Source organism: Egretta garzetta, unplaced genomic scaffold (genome assembly GCF_000687185.1).
Source record: "Egretta garzetta isolate BGI_Z169 unplaced genomic scaffold, ASM68718v1 scaffold670, whole genome shotgun sequence".
Classification (NCBI taxonomy): domain Eukaryota; kingdom Metazoa; phylum Chordata; class Aves; order Pelecaniformes; family Ardeidae; genus Egretta; species Egretta garzetta.
Genome location: NW_009258391.1, coordinates 64,994 through 84,527, shown reverse-complemented (window position 1 = coordinate 84,527; position 19,534 = coordinate 64,994). Strand labels below are relative to the sequence as shown.

The 19,534-nt window shown below is 41.5% G+C and overlaps 1 protein-coding gene across 1 annotated transcript in view; it reads left to right on the top strand.

Annotated features, from left to right (window-relative positions):
* The first annotated feature begins 1,701 nt into the window (after positions 1–1,701).
* Positions 1,702–19,534, top strand: part of ITPRID1 (ITPR interacting domain containing 1) — a 33,402-nt gene continuing 15,569 nt past the window's right edge. The window contains exons 1-5 of the mRNA XM_035898080.1: positions 1,702–1,733; positions 2,584–2,670; positions 3,260–3,462; positions 9,155–9,747; positions 11,935–11,989. Coding sequence (XP_035753973.1) covers positions 1,702–1,733; positions 2,584–2,670; positions 3,260–3,462; positions 9,155–9,747; positions 11,935–11,989 — 970 coding nt within the window. The remainder of the gene's footprint in view (positions 1,734–2,583; positions 2,671–3,259; positions 3,463–9,154; positions 9,748–11,934; positions 11,990–19,534) is intronic.

The following is a 19,534-nucleotide window of genomic DNA, read 5'->3' as shown; positions in this document are numbered from 1 at the left end:
GTGCAAAGTTTGTCCAAGTTACGAGGTGGACACGGGCTCCTGAGCAGTTTACTACCTCTTAACAGGTTGGATGGCTGTAGGAGCAGTACATTGGTGTGTTCTTCACCCACAGAAATGCAGACCAATTCAACTTACTTTAGTCTACAATGAAAGGTGTCACGCCCTGTGTTTGCCTGGTTTGAGAGTACAGCCATACCAGCTACTGCCTCTTACCCAGCTTGTGGTAACCTGTCAAGTTTTGCCCATTTGATTTTTTTGATGACCTGTTACTTCCTACACCTCCTAGAAACACCAGGTTTCTCATCATTAAATTATTTACTTAACACCCTGGCCAGTGTTTTACAGTGCTAGGTTTTTAATTTGGCAGCACTTGTGTTCATTCAGTCCTGACAACAGGAGATGTTGAGGAAATCACAGCAGCAGCCAGTTTGTGGTATAATGTTCTGTTACAGAGAGGAGTGCCTACGTGCTGCTAGGGAAAAATTGTATTAACTTTCACTTTCAGATCTTATTTTTCACATTCTCAAGCATTTTTATATCGAATCTACAGCTTCTGTTGGCACATGAGTAGGAAATGGTATACAAGAAGTAGCTGATTCTTATTCAAATTATGCTCAGTTTGCTGCTAGAAAGTCTGGTTTATGTTACCACAGCAAATTACAGGATGTCAGTAACCTTTATGTTCTCAATTTGGATGGATATCCTTGCACTGAGTAAGCCAGAAGGAACTTATGTTAGAATTTACGAGCGGAAGAATAATCCAGTAGAGAATGTGAAAGGATGTTTTCTCCTTCTTTATTGACACAATTTTGTTAAATAGAAAAGAAAACTTTAAAAGCTAGACAAAAAAATATTCATCTTGAGGAATGCAGAAAGATATCTACTGCTACTCCTAGACAAATGCTACCCTGGCTTTCAGAGGATCAACAAGCGTGTTATGTCAGTGTTAGGAGGTGAAGAAACAACTACAGGCACTGTGTATTTGCATCTGATTTATTCCCATTTCATCATCATGAAATGATGAAATATGCACCTTACAGCTCATAGGTGCAGCACATCTGGAGTCCAGTAAACAATGTTATCAGTTTTGGACAAGTATTTTCTCCTCCAGAAACTCTTGCGAGTGTCCTGCTTCCTTCCTTTCAAACACATTTAGAGCATGATGCAAAGCCCATAGAAATCAGTATTCACAAAATTTCAGTGAATTACACTTGAAAAACTATTATAGACAGAAAAGTTGTACCAGCATGTGCTGGAATGAGGATTTAAAATAATATATTTCAATTGTATTTTTTTACTAAAAAAGGATTAAAAGTTATTTTCATCACATTTGCTCTGTGTATATCTTCAGTGGCTCTGCAGCAGATGGTGGAGCCCAATTCATAGCGCTTACTTTTAAATAGCAGGGACTTAGAGTGTACTGCTACTGCTTTATGAAACGTAAAGGCACCTGTTTTCCCTTTCTTATTGACATGTGTTGCATTTACCAATGACTAACATTCATACACTGTGAGTTGAACTTCCCACAATGGTGTCATTCTGCAACTTTGCCACTCCAGCTCAAATGTTTCCTTATATAATGCAATCAGTCTTTTGGCCTTTTCTCTAGTTTGACACATTTCTGGTTTGAGGGGGGAAAAAGGTAAGAAAATAAATTAATTTTATTTCTTCTTGTTTGCAGTTTCCTTGTCAGTACCAGAAATGGTAAAAAGGACTGTGCAAAGCTACAGGAGGTAGGTGCAGACACTGCAGAGATCTGTTATGAATTATTTTCTCTTCTTTTTGACAAAAGGATAAGTTTTAGTTTCTTTTCTTTTTTTTTTTTTTTTTTCTTCCCTCAAACTGATAGCAACAGTGTTAGTTCAAAAATCTACATATCCCTCCAGGCCTGTTTAAGATGTGAGCTGATGGATAACCTGCAATGATGATAAGAAATGATCGATACAGTGTTTCCACTGTAGATTAACGTTTGCTACAGATCTTGATAGGTATGTGTAGGTGACGTTAAGCTTGGGCATAACAAATGCACGCCATCTTACCTGTTGAGAAAGACTACCATGCTGCAGGATATTCCTTTTGCATTAAGCAGGCTCTGAAAAGCAGTTACTTGTCTGTGGATTAGCAGATACAAACACAGTGACAAGTGAAGCACAGACTTGTTCTCAGGTGCAACTCCTGCTGCTGCAACTCATTGTGCCTTGTCTCTCCAAAACTTTGTTAAGAGCAATTAAACCTTTTGATGTTAAGAGCAATTATATCTTTTCAAGTAGGTGACTAGAGATACTGTGCTCCCTAAAGGTTCCCCAAAGATTCACCATCTGTCAAATGTGAGCCATTCTGCCACCTTTATAATTAGCATTTACTGGTACCTCACACCTACATTCTCACACCTACTGTAACATACTGTTCTTGAGAATAAGCGTATTGCTACACTCTCATGCTGACTCTTCTTCTAAGGCATTGCTATTATGTATCATTACAAACCAAGGCAAAATGCAAATGTTTACTCTAGGAAAAAATCATAATGATATGCCAGAGGAGCATGTGAGTAAACACACTTCATTGTTGCTTTTTTCCAACCAGGTCCCTGCAAGAGTTTTCAGAAAGTACGGTTATGTCAAGATGCAAGAGTCTCAGCTCTTCCCACCTGCCCACTGGTGCACCCCAGAGGTGAGTTATTTCCGTATATTTCCAGCTAAGAATACAAGGTATTAGCCCATTTAGGGATCTACAAATGCGAGGACAATTTTGAATTCTGAATATGCAGTCAAGGTCTTAGTTTGTAAAAGGCATGTCCTCATTTATTTTAACAAGATCAAGATGACCTTCTTCATAACAGGTGTCTGATCTCAAATACATTTGAACAAGTAAAAAACCAAAACCTACCTGAAACTGTGGTGGGTGTTGAATCCGCTGGAAGGTAAAAGGCTGCGAGGTTTTACGGCAGCTGCAGCACGCCTTATCTGTATTGTGTCTAGAGAGAAGTGAGCCTGCAGAGCTGTGAACCTACACCTTTTATTAATGTTCTTCTTGCTAAGTTACCTAGATCCAATGCCACCAAATTCCTCTGGGGGGAGGAACATGTATTAATCTCTTAACAATGTGACCAAAAATTACTACTTTCACTTAAGCAGTAGTCTCCACAAAAGGGGAGAAGAAGGGAAGTGAATTATTTATTAAAAACAAGATCATATGCTAGCTACTGCAAGAGAAAAGTACCAAGACAGTGGTGTAAATAATCCTGATGTTTTCACCGCAGCATCACTGAATGGCTGGCGCTCTGGGAAAAGGATCCAGTAGAGATTCTGCTTGACTTGGGGTTTGGCACAGAAGAACCTGATGTCTGTACTAAAATCCCTCCTCGGTTCCTCAGTGGTGCTTCTGTAGCAAAAGGGATCAACATCCGAGTCTTTTTGGAAGCTCAGAAGCAGCGGATGGACAGTGAGAGGCCAAACCTATATGGTAAGGTAAAAGGAGAAATTTTAGCCATAAATATCATGTCTTTGTGGCAAAGATACTTCTTAATGTGACTGAAATACTGTATAGCTCTCCTCAGTTGCAGACTCTGACTTATGTGTTGAAGCTACCAGCTCGTGATATTTTAAAACTTGACTGCCTACCCCACCACCAGAGATTGTCATTGGTGTTGCAGAGGCAGCAGCACCAAACATGGGTCCATTGTCCCTGCCACTTCACCAGCAGCACGTTAGTGTGTACCCACCATCATTGCTGGTATAAGCCAATACAGAGAGAGGATTTTGAATTCAGCCAGGCCAGACATGGGTTCGCATTCCCTTTACCCCTTGGTGGGTGCAGGACTCCTCTCACAGAGAAATGTGCAGAGCAGATGACAAGATCTAACCTTCTCATTACTAGAGCTGCCAGAGCTTGTGCATCAGACCCACAGATCCCTAACTAGAACCTAACAGTTTTGTGGTTCAAATATGCTCTAAGATGTAGATGAGGGTCGTATTTTAAGTACAATAAAATTGCACCATTTAAACTACACAGTATTGATTTTCATTCATTTAGATGGTTTTAGTTCTCATTTTGTATATTTTGCAGCTGAGAAATGAATACAAGGTCCTCACCCTAAAGATATATCTGCATTAAAATAACATTGTTAATTTGCTGGTATATCACCCATGTGAAAAGTCCAATTTTGACATCATTTCCCCTCATGTTTGCTGCACAGGATAGCCAGATGGCTCTTGAAATCTTCTGTTTACTTAAGATGCTCAGCGAAGCAGAATCTCTCACATAGCCCATGCGTTCCTGTTTAGAATTACACTAAGGAAGCAGTATGGATGGAAAGAGAATCGAAACAGAAATGTCAGAGCATTGTGGAAAATGTGTTTTTTTCTCTCCCTCTCTTTTTTATAGCAAGCCCTGTGCACACATTTCAATATTTACAGCAAACTGACACATCAAACAGGTTTCTCAGCTCTCACTTTCTTTCTCTCTCTGTAACTCCTTGGAGAGGGAGGAAAAAAGGGATGAGAGATAATCAGTATGAGTGGATGGTGGATGGAGACCTCGGGGAAGAAGGTAGAGAACTAGAAGGTAATGAGAGCAGAGAAAGAGCCTCTGAGGGAAGGAGTTTGCACAGTGAAGGCAGGCAGTGGTAAGCTAAGGTGTGAATTTAATGACTCGTCCTGCAGTCATCCTCAATGGGAGCACTCTTAGTACATGTTAAGGGCTTATCTGTACGGGGGAGTTGCTGTGAAGTAAGACAAGATTTGAATTTATGTTTTGGTGGGTGTGATGTCCATCAAAGCATATTATCTTGCTCTTGACAGTTTGGGAGGGGGTTTTCACACCATCTGCTTAGGCCTCCTAAGTACGTGCCTGGTCTGGGAACGTTTAATTGGGAGAGGTGGGATTCATTCTTCAGAGATACTTACCTCTTCTCTTTTTACTGACTACATGTTTCCATATATGCAGTGATTAACCTCAGCCTGTTTCCCTGCACCAAATTATAGGCATTTAGCTGAAGCACCATCTCAAGGTAGCTGAAGCACCATCTAATCACTGTAGAGCCTTTCTATCTCCATAGCAAGTGGAGAGAGTCAGGCAACTCCTGCCGGTGATCAACCAGCCACCACTTAAAACACTTCTCAGAAGAAGCCAATCTGGCTCAGTGGCCATGTAGGTAATCTTGCACAAGCACCTTCCTAAAGCTGGTGTTCCAGGAGAGGACTTACAACTAAAAAGGGATGTGTCAGGTTTAGCATACAAATGCCTGAGGAATATCCTCAAATGACATTAATTTGCAAACTGTGGGGTTTTTTTTTTCCAATCTTGCCAACCTTAGGTTGTGTAATGGTTTTACAGTGAGGCATAGCAAGAAGGAGGAGTGACAAGTTCATGTTTATTAGATTTGAAATGGACTCAATCTCTAGAGTGGGACCTAATCTATCTGCCTCCTCTACTAATACTGCACCTAAATTTTCAGGCACCTAGTGAGCCAGCTCTTCTAAAGTGGAAGCCTCCATTCCTTGTAATGGCAATGAGGAGAATACGTGCTTTTGAAGGCCTCCAGAAGAAGACCCAGAAAAAGACCCTTCTCTGTAAATTAAGTAGAAGGTTTGGGTCTAGAGATATTCCACAGCATTTACCTCTCCATGAACAATTTGGGCAACTCCAGACTCCTTACTGTCAGAGGACTGCTTCACCAGGGCATTGACATGAAAGTGCCAAAATGAGGCAGACCATGGGCCACCTCTAGAGATTTCAAGACTGTATTGAATCACTGTTCCCAGAGACGCGCTGGATGAATTCAATTATTGTCACCCTGTTTGATTTATTATCACCGAACCATTTCAATGCAAATACAGTCTGAATCTCTCTCATTTGTCTCTAGCCATGAAAAAGGAAGAAATGGTTTAATCTGAGTTAGTGAATGCCTGAGAGCTTATCTCATTGTCAGTTTACTTTCTCTTATTCTCTGAATCAGCAGAGAGTTAGTTGATTTAGTACAACATGTGTTACTCTGAAAAAGTGAGAGATAAGGAGAAAGATTATAGGTACAATATGGAAGACAAGAAACCTGGAGGAAAAAAGGAGACGGAGGTGAGAGAGACCAAGGGCTTCCATAGCAGAGTGATCCTTCTCCACTTTCATATTTTATTCATTTCCTAGTACAGTCCTTTTCTGTTTCTGCCTGGCTCTTCCTTGCTTGTGATGAATACAGATTTCTAGGCATCCTTCACTGCTGATTAGACCTTTTAAAATACATGTGGATTGTTATAGAGTTAATGGTCCCCTCACTTGGTGCTGTTCCCCTGCAATTGTCAGAAGGAGTTTTCAAAAGGTTCAGTTCACTAAAATAAGGCGTATTTTCAAAAATGTCAGTTACCCTTTCAGTTTCTTAGCCAGATCAGAAAGGAAAGTTATCCCCATTGTTTATCAGTGGTGAAAATTTCACTGACCTTTTTAGAAGTGGTATTTGACTTTCTAACTGAAGAAATAAAGTCACTTGACAATCAGAAGTTATCTTAAGTGAAAAGTAATTATATTTCTGAATATGTTGATACCCAAATTCTTTGAAAACTTCATGTTTCTGAGCATCTTATTTCAGAAATGTTGAACCATTTCAGTCTGACACTTAATACCTACCATATTTCAGTACCACCTTCCCCTACTGCCGTATCTAAATCTGCATGGGGTTTGGTGTCTTGTTTCTGTGGATCTTTCACACTCATTTCTGTCTGTCTCAGCTGCTGCAAACCTCTCACTGGACCTGTAGTTCAAGTCTCACTCTCCTCTGTGAAATGAGTGTATTAGGTAGACACCATTTCCCATGATATGTGGTTGTCCTGTGACCACCACAGGTCAGCTAGGAGAGAGGAGAGATATGTCAGCCAGTAAATCCACCCCTAGCAGAGAAATGAGATGTAAATTGCTAAATGTTTTCTCTGAAGTACAGCTTTGATTCAAGCAAAGGCAGTATTGCCAAGACTCAAGTTGAAACAATCTAAAAAAAAAAGGTAAATATTTTAATACATGACAAAGTAGACAATGCTGAAATTTCTTTTTTACTTTTCCCAAGAAAAACCCGAGCAATTTCAGATGTCTTGATTTTCCCACTGAAAATTTTGATTTTTTTCCAAATTCTACCCTTTGCTGTGAAAAAAACCATTCTGATTGAAAATCTCTTGCTGACTCTGGAAATGTTCTGTGTTCCTTCATTCCATTGTGGGTCTACTGAAGACTTTCCAAGTCTTTTATGTCGATAACTATGTCAGCCTATGTAATACCAGATTTAAGGAAAGAGGAACAAAACTGTGAGCTTCCCCTCCTAAATTATAAAACAGTTGATCATAAAGTCATTAGAAGCTCTATAAAAGATACAGATTCTATTGAAGATTCATTGATCTTGTTTACAGCACGGCCATTTGCTGTTTCGGCTGAAGCTGCTAATGAAAATGAATCCATGTTTCTGTCCTTTAATATCTCATCTGTGCTGCAGTTTTAGGCTATTTTGCAGCAGGCTGCAGGGACTAAAGAGATCTTATCAGCCTCTTGGCTATTTGAGGTGTGATCCGTGGGGAGCATGCCTAGAAACTGAAAGCACTGCTTGCCTGGAGAGAAATAGTCCATGAAGCAAGGCTCTCCCTGACATAATTTCATCATGACCTATGTATTTATTACATTGCACATGAGTGAGGGGAGTTTTTAAGTGTTGTTCATTTATCATTTCTCTTGTTTGAATTGTTCTTTAGGTGTCCCAAGCTCTTTGAAATAATTTACAAAAGCTAAGCAGTGTGTAAAAACTATTTCAAATTGCAGCAAGTTTGATTCTGGTTCAAATCAAAAGGAGTGGACTGCTGTGTCATTGTCAGTCAAAGGAGATTAGCACTTGGCATTTTTATGGCCTGACATAGTGGGAGCCAAATGAAATACTGAGGATAAAATGTGCTTTACATGGAGAGCATGTGGTAGCACGATGGATGTACAAAACCAAAAATTATTTAGTCTGACACCCCAAGCTTATGCAAATGAAACTGTACAATACTGTGTAATGTATGTACTGATAGGTCAGATAACTCCTTTAAACAACATCAGGTGAAACCTTTGACCATATCTTAAAAAGCAGCAGCAATGGCAACATTTTCCTCCAGCGTTAAAAATCAGGCAATGCCTGGGGCAAAGAAAAAAAGGCATGTTCTTGAGATATAGTAACTATCAGGAATTATATGTCACAGCATTGGTCCCCGATGCAAAGGACCAACTCAGATCCACATTAAATATCCCCTTGTTGTCTAATTGTCAGTGAAGCAGCGATACCAACAGCCTGCATGCAGACTGCACACAGTAAATTTGGCTGCTCTCTAAGAGAAATGGCAGCCAAGAAAGTTAGCATTTTGCCATCTACTGTCCTCAATGAATCTCTCAAGGAAGGAGGAGTCCTGGTGACACATTAATTGCCTCAGGATAGGTCCAGACACAATGTGTGAGCAAACATGTGGCGTTTCTTTGTATAAATAACTTCATAGTGTTGTAGTGATGGAAATCTCCAAGATCCTTTAGAGAAAACATTATTTGCTTCTCCATAGTTGTTAAGCCATGTTAAAAATGACCCAGAAATTACAGGAGGTTAGTACGATGAAAAAAATCTGGGAACCTTTATAAGATATCAGCGATGAGTTTATGGGAGATAAGTGTTTTGTGTTGTGCTACTATGAAAATGAGAACATAGCTTCTGTGGTCAGTTTTTATCAGTTAATGGCTACATGCATTTTGCAATTATCCTGGACAGCTGCCAGCTGTAAACATTCGAGATCAGGTTTTAATAACTTTATTCATATGAATTCTAATAAGTCCTCAAAAATGGCATCTAAGTCTGACCCAGCCAACAGGAGAATTTCAGGCTGGAATCTGTAACATTTATTCCCACAGAGCAGTATGCAGCTGTACTTGACCCAACTAATTCAACATTGTGTAAGTGTTTGTCTAATATAAAGAACTATGCAGTGATGTCTGTATGTAACCTGAATGGATCCTCTGGAAGCAAATGGAAAAATTTAGCCACTTTTGAATGAGGTACTTAGTATGTTTCTTGGCAATGACAAGTTTGAATAAACATTGTACCTGATTATTTCAAATTATATTTTTTAATAACCATGTTGCCTTCCATTCTACCCAACTTAAGAACGTTTTCGACAGCTGGAAGTACTTGACCACGTAACTAGTGCCCTCTCATCTTTGCTGACTGACGTCAACGCCCAACAGACCACAGCACAGGGCACCAGCAGGGATGAGACCAGTCTCCTGGACGCTGCGAAGAGCAGACCTGCTGTCACACGAGCGAAGCGGAGAAGAATAGGTCAGCTCCTGAAAAGGGCTTCTCGGCAGTCAATGCTATTGAAGCAGGGCTTGCTGGCACCTGGGGAAGCCAACTTGCCCATCAGGAAAGAGCAGCCCTGTTTTTGTGCTGATATTGCTGAGAGTGGAACAGTCCAGTCAGGCTTTTCTGCAGGTGTTACATTGGGCTGTCTGACCCAGGAGCAAATCCCCAGAGACAAAGGTGCCTCGGCATATCCCACGTCCTGGTGCCCACCAACTCCATCAGGGAAAGCCTGGGCTTCATCGCACCTAGTTGCAAAACAGCCCCACCTTTCTCCGGCATGCGATGTGCCTGCCCAAGACAGGCCAAGAAAGGAGCCACCTTTGCTTGTGGCCCACACGCTCAGAGAAGTGGTTGACCTAAACTACAAGCTTCCAGACTCATTTGAAATGGAAGAGGTGAGGCGGATTTTTGTATATTGTGCTAGCAATGTATCTCCACCCATATTGATGGTACAAGTTTGGATTCTCTTTTTCAAGATGGAAGCTAGAGTAAATTATTTCAACAAACAGCATGCAACAGCATTATAGGGAAAACAGTATGATTTACACTTCTCATTGGGGTTTTGATTGTTTTAAATTGTCTACATGTTAGGATACTGTCAAAGAAGTTGGCAGTGAAGTTACTGAGGTAAGATTCATTCAACTAGTAGATAGTGTAAGATACCAATGTGTTTTATGCAGTGCTAGGTTGGCGGTTTTTTATAGAAGGAAGTTGCAGGAACACTAATACATATGGTAAAGGATATTTTTACAGCTCCAGTCATTAATCAGGGTTGGTTTTTTCCCTATCTTTTTTTTTTTTTTTTTTCCCTCAAGCTCATTTTCTGGCATGCTCTTTCAGAAAGTTGCATCACAAAATTAGCCTTGGTTTTATAGCAGTGTTTGAAATATTTTATCGCTCTGTAAGCTGAGCATCCTAAAACCAGAATAACTCAGAACAGCAGCTTGTTCTCATATCCAGTCTGCAAAGTCCGTGATACTCAGCTCTTTGTATGTTTTAGCAACAGTGGGTTGTCAGTGGGGGGTTCAACATGAAGTAGCAGAGACCAGGATACTTGCCAGTCCCTTTCTTACATCTAGATTTGTGTGCAGATACACGTAGATTTTGTGAGCAGCAGGTTTTTTTGGCTGTACTACTGCAGAAAAAGGGCTATGGGAGGATACTTTTCAATTGTACAGACTCCAGTGGGATGCTGACAGGAATTCCAGCCATCGTTCAAGAATGAGGAAAAGGAAGGAGTCCAAAAATTAGTCTCTACTGTAAGAATCTAAGAATGGAGGAGAAATGGGATGCTTGGCAGCCCCCTGAAAACATATGGAGCATGGGAGGGAAGGAAGGGAGGGAGCAGCAAGTGGCTGGAAAAGGTGGGAGGCTTAAAAAAAGTTTTCCATTTTTTAAAGCATTGGAAAAGGCCAGGTTAAGGTGGTGGCATTCATCTTGAGGAAAGGATATTTAACTTTTCAAGTCCTTCCAAAGGTGTACTTTTCTGTGAAAGGTTTGGTGCAGCCTTCATGTCCGCAGAGCTGACTCAAGAATCAGAGCACGAGCCTGATTATCAGCCTCGGTGGGGAAGAGGGTGCCTTTCAGAGTTCTCCAGCACAGGAAATTTATAGTCCCAAAGCAGCCCATATGTCTTTGTAAAGCACTTAGCATGCTGGACTTGGAGCTCTGTGAAAAGAGGCTCATGCAAAAGTGAGGACATTGACAGAGCAGTAAATGCAGATGATCGCAAACTCCCCAATTTGTTGTGTAAGACAACTCAGTGAATGCTGTGTGCTCAAATTAGAAAGGGTATATATTGTTTACCTTCTGAGTATTCTCTACCACATCATTAAATTAGGGCTGTAAGAACTGTGTACTGGCTGAAACCATCAGGCCACCTAAATTGTTAGTGGCCAGTAGCAGATGTAAGGGGAACAGAGTGACAGGCACGTGTAGAGCGATCCTTCTCTTGTATTCTTCCAGCCTTTGATAATGAGGGGCTTAGAGATCTCTTAAGCTACAGACTGCATGGAGGACACACCCAACATGCACGTTCGTGTGTTACTTCTATCTAATAGATCCCTTTTTCTATTAAGTTTTTTTTTTTTTTCTGAAGGAGTTTATGCAGCACCATGCCACGATGTTCCCCTTGATACTACGAAAAAGTCAAATGGGTCTTCATTCCTAGAGGAAAAAGAATTCTGACCTTACATATGCTCTTTGGCAAGAATTTGCCTCCGTATGGTTACATTTCCTTGGGCTTCTTCTACTAAGTCATATTTTTTTCCAGGGACATTTCTCTGAGGCTGTTCAAACAAGATTATTAGTGTTATTTATGTGTTGGGAACCTTTATGTACTGATTACTTTAAGCAAGGCTTAGTAAGGTTCTGAGACTAGGGCCTGGTTTATGACAAGAACAAATATTTTGAAAAGGAGACAACCAAAAAGGAACCATCTGAAAGGTTTTATATTTTCACTTTGCAATGTCCAGGGTTTTTTGTTTGTTTGTTTGCTTTTACTCCTAACCCCCCTCATAATAAGTCGTACACTCATAATCATTACCATCAGCAAGACTTTTTCCTCCTCTTTTCCTTTTCAGATTCAGAGTTTTGAGGATGAAACTGTGTGTGGAAATGCTCCTGACACCACTTCAGGTGAGTGTTAAGAAACAGACAATTTGGTCAGTTTTGTTTTTAAAACACTGTTCCCACATAGCTGCTTCTGAAGCTTATCCTAACAATAAGTTTTCCCTCTCTGCTCCCATCACCTCTGACATTTGGATGCATTAATCTAGACATGGCAGTCTAGGTGACATGACTTAATAAATCATAGGGCTGTAAAATAAACTCAGCTTGTCAGGGAAACGTAATGAGTGCACATGAAAAGGATACCTTGCATGCACAGCTTTGAGTGTGTGGGGTCCCTGTCTGATGCTTTAGGCAGACCTCTCTACTCTTCCAAGTGACACCAAAGCTTTACTCCGGCTTGGTGAATTATTTGTCAGACTCAGATGACCCCTTACGCATCAAATCTCACATCCTTCGGAGGTAAGTCAACCAGGAGACTGGAGGTAGTGGCTCTGCAGCCACTTGTACCCAACTCAACCAGGACCGTGCAACCAGGACGTTCTGGTGGCAGCATGTCTTCTACCTCGTCATCTGAGTCTCCTATATCACTTATGAGCTCATTATATTACCACATGAGCTGACATAGAATTGAATCATGTGTTAGAAAATAAGTTATTTGAAGAGTCTATGAAAGGATTAAAAACAAAGCTGTTAGACCAGATGTTATGCTGTCATTTGGGGCAATCTAGGTTTGGATCCTGAGAAGCGTTTGCTGTCAGGGCTGGCGGTATTGGGGAAATGGTTGTTCAGCCTCCGGAGCAGGGAGCAGTTGGCCTTACTCTCTAGGGACCCTTGCTAACCAGTGTTTAAAACATGACTGGCAGGTGGGTTTTTTATTGTTTTGTTGTTGTTTTTTTTTTTTTTAAATGGGACACAAATTTTATATGAAAACTAATACCGACTGGCAGGTGGGTTTTTTATTGTTTTGTTGTTTTTTTTTTTCTAAATGGGACACAAATTTTATGTGAAAACTAATACGTAGCAAGAAGCACATAGAGAGGGACAAAGGTGAAAGTTTGGTGAGCCCTCACAAATAATTAAGCAACTCAAGTTCATACAGAAGTATCTAAAAAAAATAATTCAGATATCCACTGTTGCTGGTCATTGGCAGATGCCATTGGCTGGAGTGACAGCTGGGTTTGCAGGAGCGAAATCATGAGCTGTTGAAGGCCGTGGCACAAGTCCTACTGGCTTCAGTGAGGCTAGTGTTTTCATCAAAGTGTGTGCAGTTTTCCTGGTAAATCCTAGAGCTAAGTAAAGGTGATGGAGTATAGCATGAATTCCCCAATTCTGGATGGCTTATTTTTGTTTTCAAATTATCTGTAAGTGGACATTTGCTGTTTTGCTAGGGTTTTATTTTAAAACTGTGTAATAGATTGCATATCTGTGGCATTCAACTGTTCTTACCACATCTTCTGGCAGGCTTGTATGTGTCCAGTCTGTCAGCATGTGGCTCCAGTGACTTTTGGGACTTAAGGTCAGGCCCTTGTTGCTATTCAGACTGCATGATTTGTCACCTGAGTTACATGAGGTTACTTTGATTTTGTTTTCTGATGGATGTCTTGATCTTCATGAACAAAGACAAGCCCCCATACCCATAGTCTTTCTCATAGCAGTATGTATGCAAAGAATAGCAATTCCCCAGGGCTGGTGCAGTGAAAAACACCATTTGGACAAACATTCAGTGAGAAATTTAAAAAAGTGAACGTGGACATAGCCCAGTGGGGAAAAAATTCAAAATGTAATAACATACCCACAAATGCTTTTTTCCTTTCTTTGTCCGTCTCTAAAAAATGACTGTGCTATTTAAAGATGAAGGGCATTAGTGAAAGGATGTAGCAAATTGTATAGGTATATCGGTCACAATGTAAGGGGAAAAAATAACTGTATGCCCTGAATACTCATAAGACATAGGAATAAGCATGTATTTAGTAGTAATTTCATGACAGAAAACACAGAAAGTATTTATTTGTTTTTAAGTCCAGTAATACTGTCAGCCAGTTAAGTGATCAATCAAAATCATACAAGTTTACTGAACTTATATAATATTTATGCCTTTGCAGAGCCATAATACTATTTTAGAGTTTTGTTTAAACACTGGAATCTCTCTCTCTCTCTCTCATTTTAGTGTCATTGATGCTTGGCCTAAATTTAAAGTGGAGATTTCCGCCTTTTTTTACCGGCCTTTTTTTCATATTCTTTCTCTTTTTCCCACTGTTTTTAAATGGAGTACCCCTCCATACCCATGGGAGTTTTATTGCGACTTCAACTTGCTGAACATCATGGAAACAGTCTAAAAATTGCCAGTTGTGAACATAATATTGTTAGCAGTGACTAATACCTAGATCTTAAGAAGTTTCCTACATAATTCAGCAGAATGTGGCTCAGACCCATAAGCAGGAGGAAATGGAGTCCATCAGGAGCCTACACAAGGAAAACCTCAGCTCCCAGGAGAGCATGCCTGAAATTAGATTTGGCCTCCAAATTCCCTGGGGCACAGGCTGCCTATTTTTCAAGGTTCATGCAGTGCCTGATACCATAAGGGCCCACTCTCTTTTGGTTGTGGGCTCTGTCAGAAAGGGTGTGAGTGATGATGAAGATGTGAGAGCCTGACATGACCCTGCTGAAACGGGAGCTCACCTGAGCAGGAAAGTGTGAGGCACCCACGATGAGAAGAAATAGAGAGAGATAGGAACAGCCTGCTTTGCCTAGATGGAACATATTAGAGGCGGGTGACTTATGGAAGTACTTGTCCCAGTGGTATTGTCCCTTGGCTCTGTAGCCTGGCCTCAATTTTAGTCCAATTGCTCAATTTTCTACACTCCCCATGAAAGCCAATTCCCTGGCTGCTGTGTGTCTTCTTTATATTTCTCCATAATGTAGATTCTGGCTGTTTAACTGCAGTAGGCTTTATGATAAGGCTTTTTTTCCCTCTCTCTTGGCAGAATGCTGAGACTTAATTTTAAAAGACGCTCAAACCCCCCAAACATCCCTGAATGACTTACAGGGAAAGCAGAGTGTTTTCTAGCTCTGTTTTAAAAAATATTACAATCTTTTTTATTAGGCAATTTTATCATTGTTATAAATAAGTAATTGTACTGGGGAGAAGGGATAATCCTTATTTAATTAAATTCATCTATACTCCCAGGTTGGCAGCAACCAGACATATGTGAGACTAATACCCACAGCCTGCCTGTATGCATGTGCAATTAAAAATTCACTCTACAGTAGCACTGGCAGTTTAGTGTTGCTTTTGGCATTTACAAATTCTTTTATTTTGTGACTTTTTTTTTACCATACACATATGCTGGAGCAGATGTTGCTTATTTGTTGTTTATTCAAATCTGTAGGCTCTGGCAGCTAACTCCATTGTTCTGTAATGAAGCTTTATACTTATTTTCTGTTTATATTCTAAAGCTCACAGTTGAGAAAGCTGGCTGGGCAGGGGAAGGGGCTGGGGATGCTGTGTGCAGAGGAAAATTACTTGACTCCACTCACTGTATCTTTGCCCTGATGAGGTGCAGGCTTGCATGTAAACTCATCTGTTGCAGGGATTTCATATTCAGCACTTGAAAAATAGAGCTGTTCTCCCCCTCCACCCCCTCTTCCGCCTTGTTCTCCCCCCCTGCCCCGCTGCTCCTTCCTTTTTCAATTAGCCTTTGTAAAGCGCTGGGTTTAACTAAAGGATGTTTCAGTGTTTCTCACCCCCATTAACTCAGCACGTGCCTGAAAATTCATTAGCAGCAACATCTATTAGGGAGGCATCGGAAGTCGGGGTTATTTCGGTGGGTGTTGAAGTCACCTGCTCCCCCTTGCTCCTTATTTACCTCCCTCCCTCTGTGGGGTGGCCACGCACCCGAAAGGCAGGAATTCCTGCATGGTGGCTGACCCAAGCGGACACACTGCTCCCGGGTGCTTGAGTGCCAACAGAAAGGCATTAGCCTGCTGGAAAAGCCCTTGGTAGCCCACGAGGCAATCAATCAGGGGAGTAACCACCTCCATCTGGCTCCCTGTGACATGGTAGCTCGCTACCAAAGTGCTTGTGATTCATCTTGTCCCAACGAGTGGTGCCAGGGATCGCATACACCCAGTTTTTGCGGCAGCTGGGAACGTCCTAGCTTCCCTGCATGCTGAGCTAACACATTAGCTCCTGTGACTTATCAAGCAGCAATTCTTTCAATTATCACACCTTCACTCCTCCTACTCACCAACTCCTCTGATGGTTTGGCACCCTGGGAATATTCGCAGAACGCAATTGGTATTTCTTTTAATTGACTGAGTGCCAAGAATGTGAATCCTGTTTATTTTCCATTATCCATTGTAACGTCTGCCTGCAACTGAAGGAGCAATGTCTTCAAAAGTGCAAGAAGAAAAGGCACATATATTTCCTATGCTTCAAAGGGTACAGGATTTTCCGTGTACCTTTCTCTAGTTTCAGCATTAAAAAGTGAACGGCTATTTCATATTTCTTATTTGCTGTAGTGCCTACAAAACACTCTTTTTCTTCACGCATATCGCAGTGACTTTTAGTTTTATTTACAGTTTAAAGGAAGGGGAAAGGCAAAGAGATGGCCAAAAGGAAGACTTGCTAAAGCTGCAATCAAAATCGGGAACTGAACTTAAAAATGTTCTACAACTACTCTTGTGGTGATACTGCCTGACATTTATGTTAAATTTTGGCATTGGTTAATGATCACATACAGTCTCCAATAAAACATGATGAATAATAGATCCATAATAGATAGATCTGTCTTTGCAGCAGTTTTATCTTCTGCAGGTGACAAACAGCTTTGGGTTGCCTCCATTTGTTTTATGATGCCTCAGCCCATATTTTTCCCATCTTCTGCAGGTACCCATGTAAAGGCTTCTTATTATTTCCTGCTTCTTACATAAGGGACCTGTAAGTGTGAATAAGAGGAAGCTGTATCTTTTTAATGCATTTTGTAGCCTGAAGAAGTCTGGAGGGAAAGTCCTGTGGTCCCAGAAAGAAGCAGAGACTGAGAGAAGAGAGCAAAGCAAAAAGCAAAGTTGTGAAATGAACCTTCCTGCATCTTTTCCCTGTCCAGACACATCCTGAGTGATCTGGTTCCCTCAGAAAAGTCCTCCTAGAAATACAGTTTACTTCTGCAGCTCTTGAGAATACCCTGGCTGCTTTGCTTTGCCGCAGTCATCCTTGATGTATCTCATGCACATGCGTACGTCTAAGTTCAGCAATAGATATAAAGATGGAGACCCAGGAGGTGGTGACACCGTGTTTGCCAGCATAGAAACTGGATGGGCAGCAAAGAAAGGAAGTCTGACAGATTTTTGAAATAGCTTCTGTGAGGTTGTGCCACTTGCCAGTGGTGTCAGGACACCCTGCCCACAGTCCTCAGGTCTAAGCAGCCATCCCAGGAGCTTTTGGGGGGGTTGTATGACTTTCAGTGAGTAGATTCCTAAAAGTCATCGCACACTTACAACATTTTGTTGCACGTGTGTGTCATATTTTAGCTCCTACTGCAGCAAGCTGATTCATCCTAGTGGGAAAGGATATGCACACATCACATACTTAAGGCAGATGGCCCAGTGAAAGTTATAAAACCTGCTGTTGTTTAAATCTTGGGGGGGGGGAATCATAAAATACCTTAGGTATCCAGGAGGACAACCAAATACTCAGGAGGCATTGGTTTAGATGAACAGTGATAGCCTTTTAAACACGAATACTTCTGAAATGAAATCTAGTCTGCTCAAGTTGTGCTGAGATCTTGCAAGGTCTTTTCCAATATTTCCTCCTCTGCCTTTTCTTCCCACACTCTCAACAGAGCATAGGAGGATCAGAGCCTGGCCTATGCAGTCACAGACCTCTGTGTTGCTACACCAATTGTTCCACTTGAGAGCCTGACCCTTTGAACCTTGATGCAAAATTTGAAACCCTAACCCCACGTCCAGCTCAGGCTTCGAGGCAGCTTTGTGAGAACACACACATTTTTTTCCAGCACCACGTTGCTTTGCCATGACTGCTATGAGAGTGTTGGTTCCTCTCACTGCCCGTGACACCTGTGAGAAGGGGATATTTGGTGTTATCCTGGGTGTATTTTTACACTCTAGAGAACTCTCATTTCTTTACGGATAAGAAACGTGATTCCTATGCCACAGATCTTCTACATACTTGTCAACTACTGGCTGATAGCATTTCTCCTTGGGAAAATATCACTGACAAAGAGAAGTGAGCTTATGAAGCCTGATGCTCTTAGACCCCCTGAACACAGTTTAATGGCTATTACCATTGGAAATAGAGCTATTATAATTGACAATTGATCTCTACAAAGTAACGCCCAAAAGCCAGATACCTGTTCTGGCCTCCCAGCTGCTTTGGGCACTCTTGACCAGGCAGAAGTTGCAGGACCTAGCAAAAAACATGGGGGCTTTTCACCCACTGTTCTCAAAGGTCTCTGTAAGGGTTGCTGGAAGCCATCCTCCCTTTTGTGAGGTGCTCTCAGTTGCAGAGAGCCCTACGAGGCTCCCTGTGATTGCTTATTTTTTATTCATTATCTCTCTGCAGCTGCTACTGGGAGAAGTTGTGATGTAACGTGATCTACAGTGTAGGCTGATGACATTCAGCTCTACCTCTCATTTTCATCAGAAGCAGACACAACCATCACCCGTCTCTCCCGACATTTGGCAGCAGCACGAATCTGAATTAATGACAGTTGGCTGAAGCTCAGTTGAAATAAGATGGAAGTGATACTGACTCTCAAGGAAAAGTAGGAGGAGGACCTGGCAAAGTTTGGAGCTGTTTCATCAGCTGAGAGAAGATAAAAGACCATTGTCAAAGTGACTGCAATTTCAGGTTTTGACTAGATTCATCACTACTCCTAACCTCCCAGACTGCAGAAACCTCATTTATCACAGAGAACTGCCTACAGTGTTCTCTCTTTTCCTGTCAAATTCAGCTCTTAGATTACTCATTTATACTTTTATCATTTCTAGGGCAGTGTGTTCTTGTGTAGGACAGGCAGGAGACGACGGGGAGCTCTGACTCGCAGGGAAGGCAGCCGCCTTGCTCCCAGAGCGTGGCAGTTTGCAGGGGTGCGTCCGTTGCCCTCAGCAACAGCATGGGAGATGCACGATGTGGATCTGTGTTACCAAACCTGGCATGACCTTTGTCCCCAGCTACTTTAAATACATTCTGTAGCTCCAGCCAACCTATTAAAGGGGGTTTCCAGAGCCATGGACCAAATTGTCCAGGGGATATTCTTGAACCGGGCAAATGTCCAGAGACTTCTGGATGGTGAACCTCTGTCACCAAAGCCCACCGATGCCAGTTCTGACCCTCCTTAGAAAGGCACAGTGTGGTTCACTAGTGCTGGAAATGACATCTTTTTCAGTGATGTACAAGGTAGAGAACATGCTTCTTCCCTTGCCCATATTCATCTCCGATTTGGGTAGGGAGGAAGGGAAATGAACATTCAAAAAAAAAAATAAAAATGATTTCATTTTTCTTTAATGAAAGACAGAATATTATCGGCTAATTCAGTTCTCCAAAGCTTCCTTCTACACACGAGCTCAGGACAACCTGTAATGCGGGAGAGG